The 10624-nt window shown below is 46.6% G+C and overlaps 1 protein-coding gene across 1 annotated transcript in view; it reads left to right on the top strand.

The window, feature by feature from the left end:
- The window catches only part of EFCAB2 (EF-hand calcium binding domain 2), a 79501-nt gene that overhangs the window by 36652 nt on the left and 32225 nt on the right, over positions 1 to 10624 (top strand). Inside the window, exon 3 of the mRNA XM_019527348.1 lies at positions 5963 to 6035. Within this exon, the coding sequence (XP_019382893.1) occupies positions 5963 to 6035 (73 nt within the window). The remainder of the gene's footprint in view (positions 1 to 5962; positions 6036 to 10624) is intronic.

Below are 10624 nucleotides of genomic sequence, written 5' to 3'. Positions count from 1 at the left end.
TTCAGTGTGCCCCTCCTCTGACCTTGTGCTACTTGATGATGATGTGTATTCCTCCTTGATGTAGGGTGCCACACCCCCATCTTTCTTCCCTGTCCTGTCGCTTCTGGGGGACACACACCTGCAAACCTGTGGGGGTGGGGGATTAGAGAAAGGGGTGCAAGACCCTGGAAGGTCTTAGCACAGGGAAGGTGGAGGTGGTTGGGGTCAAGGGGGTTGCCATAGGCTCTGAACTGGGGAAAAACCAACTGCTGGCGAGGAGGCATGGAGTACAGGGGCTTCTCACCTGGCATATTACTCCCTGACCAAGGGAGTGAAGACCAGGGACTTCTCTGTATAGGAGCAGGACAGATGGGTGATCCCAGACCCACCATCCATTTGAAGGAGCTGTGGGGCAGGAAGCAGCTGATGGGCTAGTGGGGGCAGGGACTGCAGCCCAGGAGCTATCACCACAATGAACACTATGCCCTCCTTGCTTTCCCTCACAGGACCCTGTGGTCCTTGGTCCCTGACCCTAGGACCCAGTCTCCTCTTTCAAGTTCTGCTGGTCTGGGACTCTTGCCCACTCCTGGAGCTCGTGTCATGCAGTCGGCCCAAGTCTGGGGGCTGCCCACCAGGGGTGTGCCCCTCCTCCACAGTGAGACCTGGGCCAGGAGGGGGGCTGTGAGGAGCTGAAGAGTTCCTTCCCATGGCTGGTGGCTGGATGAGCTGAGGCTGGCAGCTGTAGTGGGAGATGCTGTCTCAGCAATAGTCTGGCCTGGCAGGCTGGTGGGTTGCACTCTCCTCCCTGTTGTAAGCACTCCTCAGCCCCTTCCAGACTGGCCTGGCACTGCTTGGGGACCCTGTGACTCCAGGGCAACTGCCAGCAGCCAGGGGGGAGCCGTTATTGCTGACGGCCCTGGCATCAGGCAGCTTGCTTCCCTTGTCCCTGTTGGACACCTTCCTGCATCCTTGGACCATGAGTCAGTGGCTTCCTTGCACCCTGTTTCCTGTCCAGTCAGGCACGGTGGGGAGTGTTCCCCCACAGCCCCCATATGGGGGTCTCCCCCATTGGACCTTATTCCTGTCACCCCAGGGAAGGGTCCCTGGAGTATAGCTCAGTATGTCATGGGGGGCTTGGCATCAGCCTGCCCCACCTCTCCTGGGTGGGAGGACAGGAGGCTTACATGTTCTCCATGGGACAAAGCACTGGCATTGGTCAGGGGTGTCATATGGGGATGCCAAGCGGTTCAGGATTATGTGCAAAAACTCCCTTTCCTGGCACTGTGACTCATTTTGTCTCCTCCAAACAGCTGGTGGCCATCTGGAGTCCCTGTTCATGTGCCTCGATGGCCCTCTATTGTACCTTGACAGCCCGGGTGTAAGGATTGCCCAGCCTGTTGATTTCCCACCCCAGTGCAGGACTCCTGCCATCACATATGTCCCTTTCTTGGACTTGGGAGGAATGGATGACTGTGTGTGGGGGAGTTCTTGTGGTTTTCATAGACAGCTGTGTGTTATCTCCCATACGTCCCTGTCCTCAGTGTGCTGCCTGCCCGCCAGACTTGTGGCTATGCTAGCCCCAGCATACCAAACTGCACCCAGAGCTGCAATTGCTTTTTACACCTTGCCTTTAGAGCTCAACAAACACTACAATTGCTTTACGCATCCTTGTTTTGGGGGAGAGGGAACTAGGTTCTGTGTGGCTGCTCGGGGCAGCTGGGGTTACACTCGCTTTTTCCAGGAGCACAGAATGGCCCAGAGGTCTAGGCAGAATGGCTCTGAGAAGTAAGGCAGGGAGGTAGCAATTAGGCAACTTTATATTCCCATTAAATTTGAGATGGTCTGCTAAGTACCTGAGGTGGGGACTGGGGAGGGGGCAGGGGAATAGTGCCTGGGCAGCGCTGCAGGCCGGGAGGGAAGTGGTAGGGAAAGGGAGGGGAGGGCTCTGCTCAGTGCTGAAGGACAGAACCCCTGTGCTGTGAATGGGCATGGCAGGGTGAATCACTCACCCCCCACACCCCACCACCCCAGGAAACCCACCCTAGCCCTTTTCTGGGCTTCTCAGCCACAGTGTCCTGAGAGAGGGCTGTGACCACAGGGGTGGCCTGGATCAGTTGTGGGTGCCCCTGCTGCCCCCTTCCTTCCTCCCCTTCTCCCTGGGGCTCTGTTTCCTGCAGGCCCTGGGTCCTAGTTGCATCTGTGTAAAGCTGGGGCGACCCATACCTTCCTGGGCTGCTGGGTATCAGGACAAGTGGGGGAAGGCTGGCCGTGAGTCATGCAGGTTGTGCTAGTGCCACAGCCACAAGACTGGTGGTGGAGGGCTGGTACTCTCTGTGCCTCTGGCCCAGGGGCTATGAGGTGTCAGAGGAGTGAGTCTGGAACAGCCGTGGCCCCCGTGTGGGGAACAGTGTCCTGGGCCCCACGTCCTTGACCATGGTCTGTGCGTTAAGGCCCTCTCTTCTATAGCACACCTGGGTGGGCTGTCGGCTCCCCCAGTCCTGGGTGCTCTTCGGGGAGACAGAGCCCTCTCCCCTGCAGTGCACCTGGCTGGGCTGATTGCTCTCCTGGTCCCGGGGGAGCAAACAGGGGGGAGAGACCCCCCTATCCCAGACCGAGCTGCCAACTCCCCATGTCCTGGGGACACTGCAGGGAGAGACACCACCCCCCTTTTCATCCTCCAGCCAAGCTATGGCTCTTGTAAGGCTGGGATGAAAGGCTGTCACTGACAGCTCGGGGGCGGGACCGGCCCAGTGCTCCGGCAGGCAGAGGAGACAAGCTCTGCCTCTCTCAGGCTAGAGCAGTGTCCTGCACAAAGGCACATAGGATGCAGGCAGAATCACCTGAAAGTAACCTTTGCTAAAGCACACTGCTGTAGAGCACCTTCTTTTAATATCTTATCAGGCAAGGGTTAAATTTTCACAACTGGTCATTTTAAAAGCTCTCTTCAGCCAGGAACATTTTTTGTGTTACAGCTACAGAGTGCTTTTGGGGGCCTCATCACGTGAAAAATGTAACTTCTGTACACAACTTTAGTGATAGTGGGGGCTCTAGCAACAATAATTCTGAGTACCTGTGTGGCCTTGCACAATAGGATTTCCATCTATCAACAGCCTCATCCTACTGTGGAACCTCAATTTAGTCCTTTGGCTATCATTGCTCTTGTTTGTGCTGATGGTGATGTGTCAGTGGACAACTGTTATTTATAAATGGAAATGTCATCACGGGCTACCATTGTCTCAATGAAGAGAGTAGGAGTCTTTGTTGTCTTTTGCCTAGACAGAGTCTAAGAACAAACCCCAAACTTCTACCAGAGGTGCTCACTGAATGCCACCTGAATCAGCAAATTTACTTTCCCATATTCTTCTCTAAATAGTATACATTTAGGACAGAATCTTTTCTCCATGCCTCAACATCATGTGTGCCCCAGCACCCTATCTACAAAGAAAGAAGCTGCTCAGGTCCTCACATAGGCTTTTTGCTATCATTGCTAAAGGAAGAGAGGCAAATCATTTTCAAAGACTGCTGAAATGGATTTATGACTATATAAAGGCATGCTAGAAGGCATCTACCTATCATTGTTAAGAGTTTATTCTACCAGAGTTCAGCCAGTGTCTACAACTTCATTGACACACATATATATCAGAATTCTGCAAAACTGTCAACTGAATGCTATTCATACGTTCAGTCTCTGAAGTTTTTAGAGCTGATGCTAAATTTGACAAGGCAATGTTCTAGTTTTTGTTCTTGTGAGTCTCTGAGTTCTCATCTTTGAACTGCCACAAATTTGCCTCATCTTTGAAGAGCCACAAATATGCACATGTACAATCACTTGGAAGAAAATGAAAAATTGCCTGGCTGTGCAGATTTTTCTGCCTGGGTTTTTTTTCAAGATGTGAGGCCTATAAATACATTCTGTGACCTGTCTCTCTCCTGTCCTGGAGTCATTTACATCTTGGATGATGCAGTTTAGGTGCAGGTGACACATTTCATCCTTTGTGCCCCTGGTGTGCAGAAGTGACGGGCACTGTCAGGGCAGATGTGTGCCATATGGATGCTGCTGGCAAAAATCCTGAGTGCTGCATGCATGGGGTACGTGTTTACCATCCATTAGCAGAAGGTGTATGCAGACAATACGTCTTTTTTCATTTTTTGCTGGATGTGGAGATTAGCAGGGTATGGCTCTACATACTCATATATATCTGTTACTCATACTTCTGTCTATGTATGTGCTTTTATATTTTAAATTACCAGGGGAAAATCAGATTATGCCTTGATGTCTTTCATTGCTTCACATGGAAAAAAGCTTTTAAATGAGCCCCATTTTCTTTTTATATCTATTCTTTGTTTATTTCAATTGTCATTTGCTTCTGTAATCTCTGCTAAATAGCTATGAAATTTGCTTCAATCTTGATTTTATTGCATAATGGAATGTATCTTAGGGAAAATGTTGAAACAACTAAATTGGGTGAATAAACTTTTCTTTCACAACCTCTTTATTGAGACCATAAGATGTGAGAAGTAAAGTTCGAAAGTCCTTTAAACCCAATAAATGTACCACCTTGAATCAAAATTATTATCATAAAAAAACATCCTGAGGATTTGGTGTCTTATCCTTTCTTGGTTTCACATGTATTATTTCTTTCATGTCAAGGTTTTCTCACATTATAATAATATATTATTTTATTGTGTCAGAAGGTGGCAGTACAACACAAGTCTTAACCCAGATTGTAAAAGTATTATTAATATTATCTTTCAGAACATTGGATATATTTGAAGAGGGACGATGAACTTACTTTGACAGGGCCAACAACAGTATTGTCTGACTCTTAAACACAAAGATGCGAAGTTTACAAGACAGTATCAATAAGATGATATTGTTCCCTTCTCAGAATAAATTACGGAGAGGTTTTTTCTTGTGGTTTTTTGCAAAGCTTGTCCTACAAAAAGCACATTTAATTTGATTAATACCAGACATCTCTAACCAATTCTTCCTTTTAGTCTGGTGGCTATGGCACCCTTTTTGGTGGTCAGAGCTGTCAGTTTGAACCCCTTCAGACTGAGATAGGCAAGGCTGGAACTAGAGTGGATGCAGTGGTCACATCTGCCCATTTGGGCCAATCTGTAGGAGCAGCAGCCAGAGACTTTAAGTCCCCTCAAAAGGTAAAAATTTCCCTGCTCTCACCACCCTCCGCTATAAATAGAGAGGGGGAAGAGAGGAATGGGAGAGGAGAGCACGTGCTGCTGAGCACAGAGGGCAAAGTAGGAGTTGCTGAGATTTGGGGAGGATTCTTACTGGATTTGGGAACTTAAAAAATGTCCCTGGCTGCTGCTTCCGTAGCATGGTCTGCCATTGGGAGCATTGGGAGTGGGGGTGAAACCACCACTGCAGTGCTGGTTGCTGCTTCCGTAAAATCCTGGAACCACACATGGAGGTAGGTATATAACCCAGATTTTCCAGTGCCTGAGTGAGGGCTTTAGTACAAACTATAAAGTTAGTCACCCTCTCCACCCCAGCCATTATTTTTCAATTGAAGTGACTATGGCTGCTGTAAAAGTGTTATGCTGAACTCAGTAATGTTGGGGAACACTCAGTCTTACAAGATGGGGCCCTGCAATGGACTTATGCACAGGGATGTCTTGTTCATGACTCTAAAACAGTCGGTGGGTACAGCAAGCTAAATACTCAGCTTGCCCCAAATGGCAGTGCTTCTGGACACCCTAAGTAACTTTTCTGGCAAAAGCTTACCTTGGCATTTAAGTGTTTAGGTGGAGATTGTGTAGGTCTTGTTCTTAGGTGCCTAAATTCTGTGCAGGTTGCACTTTAAGCACCTAAGTGCTTTTGCATCTGGCCCTTAGTTTTTTAGGCCTAATTCTAAAGACCCATGCACCCACACATACATGCATACTTACTCTGGATTGATGGCTGGATCTTTCACATGTGCTGCAGTTCTATAGATATGCTGACAGATACTCTCTTTTACAGAGAAGTTGGTACAATCATAAGGTCATTAGGTTGCTGCCCAAGTGAGGCGGAACTACATGATCTGCTTGCAGAGGTAAGTGGTTATGTCTTTTGTAACTTTTTTCCTTGCTTTTATAACTCATAAAAGTTTTTTTTTCTCTTCATTGCTATGCAGGAGACCTAAGCTCTTTTCCTAGAGCTTGAAAATTTCATGGAGGCAGTTCATTCAGGAACACAGTTCCTTAGATTGCCCTGAAGCAACCCTTCTGGCTGATATGGAAACAATACTGAATAGACTAGAAAGAGGAGTCTTTTTTTTTCTTCTATTGAAGAAGGTCACTGTGACTCAGTGCTAAGAAAGTATAGATGCATTATGTCAAGAACCAAGGAAAAAATTCCTTTGCTAATAATAAAATTTGAGTTACATACTCCTTGGGATACACAAACTCTAACTATATTATTTCTTGACATGCTCAGGCCCAATGGAATGGCCAATAAACTCTTGAAATGTTATTGAAGTTTTAACTTTAATCTCAGAGGGTGCCTGTAGACATGCAGGGACACTGCTCCAATGCATTGTAATTACAGTGCATCAAAGCAGACTTAATTAATCAAGTCCGCTGGATCATGCTACTTAGCATGCTCTAGCAGCCTCCACATCTTATGTATTCAGCATCCCTATGCTTCAAAATGGCAGTGGGGTGCTTTAACTAAAGCTCATCAAACAAGCTCTACTTAGTGCCCTCACTGCCATTTTGAAGTGTGGGACACTGAATATGTAAGAAGTTGAGGGTGCTTTAATAAAGTGGCTCTCGGAGCTGCTGTATTTAAAGCATCCCTCCCCTGACCCCTGGAGCATGTGTGAAGATGCCCCGAAAGCTGAGGAAAAACTTGCCATGTATTCTTTGTTAATCCCTGTTATTCCTACAAATTGTAGCATGTTATTTAGCCAGTATTAATGGGCCCTTTGATTCAGGAACACAATAGAAGGGCAAATTAACAAGATGGTTGCACTGGTAAAATATTTTGTGTGTTTGTAGTAACTTCAGTGCTACTTATTTTAATTGACTTAAATTTTCTTTTCCTTTTACATAATGCTTGGTCCCATTTATTAGTTCAGGACGAAAGTCTATTGTATTACAAAACTGATTTGTTGTGGTGGGGTCTGCATTTTTTTTTATGTTGCTGCTGAAAACACATCAACACTTTGCACTTTTTTACCAAAATAATATGGCTTGCCTTTGTTATTTCTTCTAAATATTTCTTGGTTTTCCTGATTCTCCTTCTGAGTCTTTATTCTTTCTTCAAAGTATTTTTTGTTCCAAGAGTTGTTATGGAGTCTGTAAGTCCTTATTCTTAAATTAAAAATTAAGTAACATTTTTAAAAAGAGTAACACTGGGCTCATTGTTACAGCGACGTAGCATCAGCAGGTACAAACCCTAATGCCAATGCTACATTGCCATAGCTCATCGCTATACTGAAGTAGCATCTAAAAACCATGAACCACAGGGACTGTGCAGTACTGGCGGGTACTGTGCAGTCATTTAGTACTTGCTAAAGCACTAAATAACTGCACAGTACCAAATATGCAGTCAGGGGCATGTGTAGATGTGCCCACTAAGTAGAAATATTGTCCAAAAACAAGTTGAGAATAAGCATTTTATTGCATAAATTTGAGTTCAGATTTAGAGGGTAATTATATCCTGCAGTATAACTAATTACAAAAGAGAATGTCTTAACCCCTCAGATGTCTAACAAACAGATAGAGCAGTTAATGTTTTTACTGCTGCAGACAAACTGCTGTCAGGGATGGAAGTTACACCTCTGTTTATAGTGGGTGCTGAATGCTTCATGTCATGAAGTGGATTTCTGCAGACCACCAGACATAGGTGCCAGGAGGTTCCAGAAACTCCCAAAGCAGTGAATGTGAATGTGCAAAGCTTCTTGTTTAGGGCCCACTGTTATAGATAAGAAATCATTTCAAACTTATTCATTTCATTCTATAAGTCTGTGTTCAGACTTCAGTGATAGTGATATGCTGCAATTGTTCTACTCCCCATTAGAGCAGGGTGAAGAACTTTCATTGGTAACATTAGTCTAGTGGCATTTTTATTATTATTTTATTTGAATACTTACTTTTCTATTATAGGTGCTGCTTCTCAGTTCCTGCTTTTTATCTAGCTTCCTAACAGATGGCTAGGAAGGGCTAGGATGCCATTCTGCAGGGGGCAGGGCCATTGTAGAGAAACTTGAAGGGGCAGGGCTGTTGTACAGACATTTCCCACTTCATCTCTTGCAGGTGGTACAAAGATGAAACACTATGCTGGGTGAAGGACAGGTACCTTGATTGGGAGGAACAAGGGAGGAGGAGAAGGATGAAATGGACATCTTAAATAGCTGCAAAACGTGAATGATTAAATGGCTGACAGGAAATGCACCAATCTTGCCTATCAGCACCATCTATCCAGATCTAGAAAGGACTTTTCCCCCAGTCTTTCTGAATTTTTCTGCATAGAAAAGCCCAGGACTGCTAGTCCTTAGGCACTGGTGATTGCATAGGTGTTTCACTCTGAGATCAGTGAGAACTGAGGCTGCTCACCTACTTGCAGTATTGGCTCCAAGATCAGTTATGAAATATTTCTTATACAAGGAAGTGCTTTGTCAGGGTATGAGGCAAACAGTGAGCAACACATCTGGCAGCAATGCTCAAACACTTTATGTTGTATGCCACATCACATGTTTCTGTTCTGGAGAAGATATCTGCCATTAATGTTTTTTCCATCCAGTCTGAGAATTAGGAGCACATTCTGCCTTGTGTTGAGCAGCTGTAACACCCACTGAATTAAATGGAAGGTGAAGGTGCTAAACACTGCACATAATCAAGCTAATGATTTTGGCTTTCACGTGTGATGTATCATATCATCTTTCTGTGCCCTTTGGGGTTTGCTTACTGTTTGCTCTGCTTAATATAGGCTATCTCTTCACATTTCCTATAAATAGTTACCATATTTCTTCCTCTGTCTCTCTGGTTTCCTGACCAACAGCTAGTTGAAGCATAAGGACTTCATAAAATATTCTGCCCTAGACGTTGCCTCAATATGTGTGAAGCCTAAAATAGTTCAATTTATTGAATACTTGTCAGGTCATGGGAAGGATTTTAATTTTTGCCATATATTTTATTGCACCTTTGCAGTGAATTCAGCATTAAAATATACAATCCTGAAATGGGAGAAGATACTGTTTTATTTAGAGTGCGGCATAGAACACCTTCATTTTCTAGCTAAAGATTCTCTCTTACCAGGCTTGACAGAAAGAAAGCAAAGTTTTAAATTCAAGCCACCTTCTGCACTGAAGGGGTTGGATGAAGAAACTGGTGTCTGTTTCCAGGTGCTTTCTAATGCAACCAGAATGCTTTAAGGCAAGGAAGCTCATCCTCTGGCCCGCTGGCCAAATTAAGCCCACAGAGCCATCACATCAGGCCCCCAGGCTCCTCACAGGTCAGGAAATGTGATGGTAGGGAAGCAGTGGCTGTTATTATGGACACTCTCCCCCCTACCAGATTCCAAAACCTGAAGTGCCAAGTCAGAGCCAGGCTATGCCCCCTTCCCTCCCTCAAAGCCAGGCTGGGGCCAGACCATGCCCCTTCCCCATGAGGCTAAGCCATGTCCCCTTCCCCACCCTGTGGCTGGGTTGGGGCCAGGACATGCCCCCTCCATCTTCCCCCCCAACTCTGTTGGGCCAGGCCACACCCCCTTCCTCCTGCAGGGTTCGATGGTGTTCCTTTTCCCCCATGCAGTGAAGGCCCTTTGCCCCCATGGAGCTGGGTTCAGGCCAGGATGCCCTCTGCCCCTCTCTGTGTGGCCAGATGGTGGCTGCTGCACTGGTCTTGGGCACTGGATCAGAACCACTGTCTGGCCTGCAGTTGGACTAGGTGCTGCCCATCTGGTCCGCCAGGGAAAAAGGTTGAGCATCGGCACTTTAAGAATATATGGAAAGTACATATATATGGGTGCAATTGGTGCTGCATACATTCTCTCCTGCTCTGGGTCTAGCTACAGTCTTCGTTGTATGGAAGGAAAGCAGGATGCCTCCGAGTCCTTACTGTTGCATTTGAGTAATGTATATCCAATACCTATGTGTAACAGGGGGGCACTGACAGACATGCAGATCCCAGCTTTAACTCATGGGGCTTCACAGAAAGTGCCATGAATTAGAGTGATCCCACCCATCCCCCACACACAACAGTTTGCTGTTTGGTCGGGGTGGGGGGGAGACTGAAGCCAATCTACTGGAGAGAGGCTGCCTGTCTACAGCCTCTTTCCCCTAATTTCCCCCCACCCCCACCCCACCTCCAGCTGTAGTGCTATCTGCAGGATGGGAGGGGCTGTGAAGACAGGGGGAGAAGGGATAGTGGGGCTTCAGCATGCTTAGCTGGGTACGGCAGCAGCAACCCCGCAGGGCTACCTCTGCAGTGCTCTGCAAGCTGTGCTCACCCCAGGTTGGGGGCAGCACATGATTTCTTGTGAAAGGGAATAGTAGCAGCCCAGTGTGTGACTGAAAGGGGGAGTATGTGAGTATGGCTTGGAGGGAGAAATTGTGTGCATGTATGGCTTGGCAGGGGAATATTTGTGTGTGTGTGTGTGTGTGTGTGTGTGTGAGAGAGAGAGAGAGAGAGAGAGAGA

Source organism: Gavialis gangeticus, unplaced genomic scaffold (genome assembly GCF_001723915.1).
Source record: "Gavialis gangeticus isolate Ggan-Ray unplaced genomic scaffold, GavGan_comp1, whole genome shotgun sequence".
NCBI lineage: Eukaryota > Metazoa > Chordata > Crocodylia > Gavialidae > Gavialis > Gavialis gangeticus.
The sequence above is the reverse complement of the archived record's forward strand: the minus strand, read 5'-3'. Positions and strand labels throughout refer to the sequence as shown.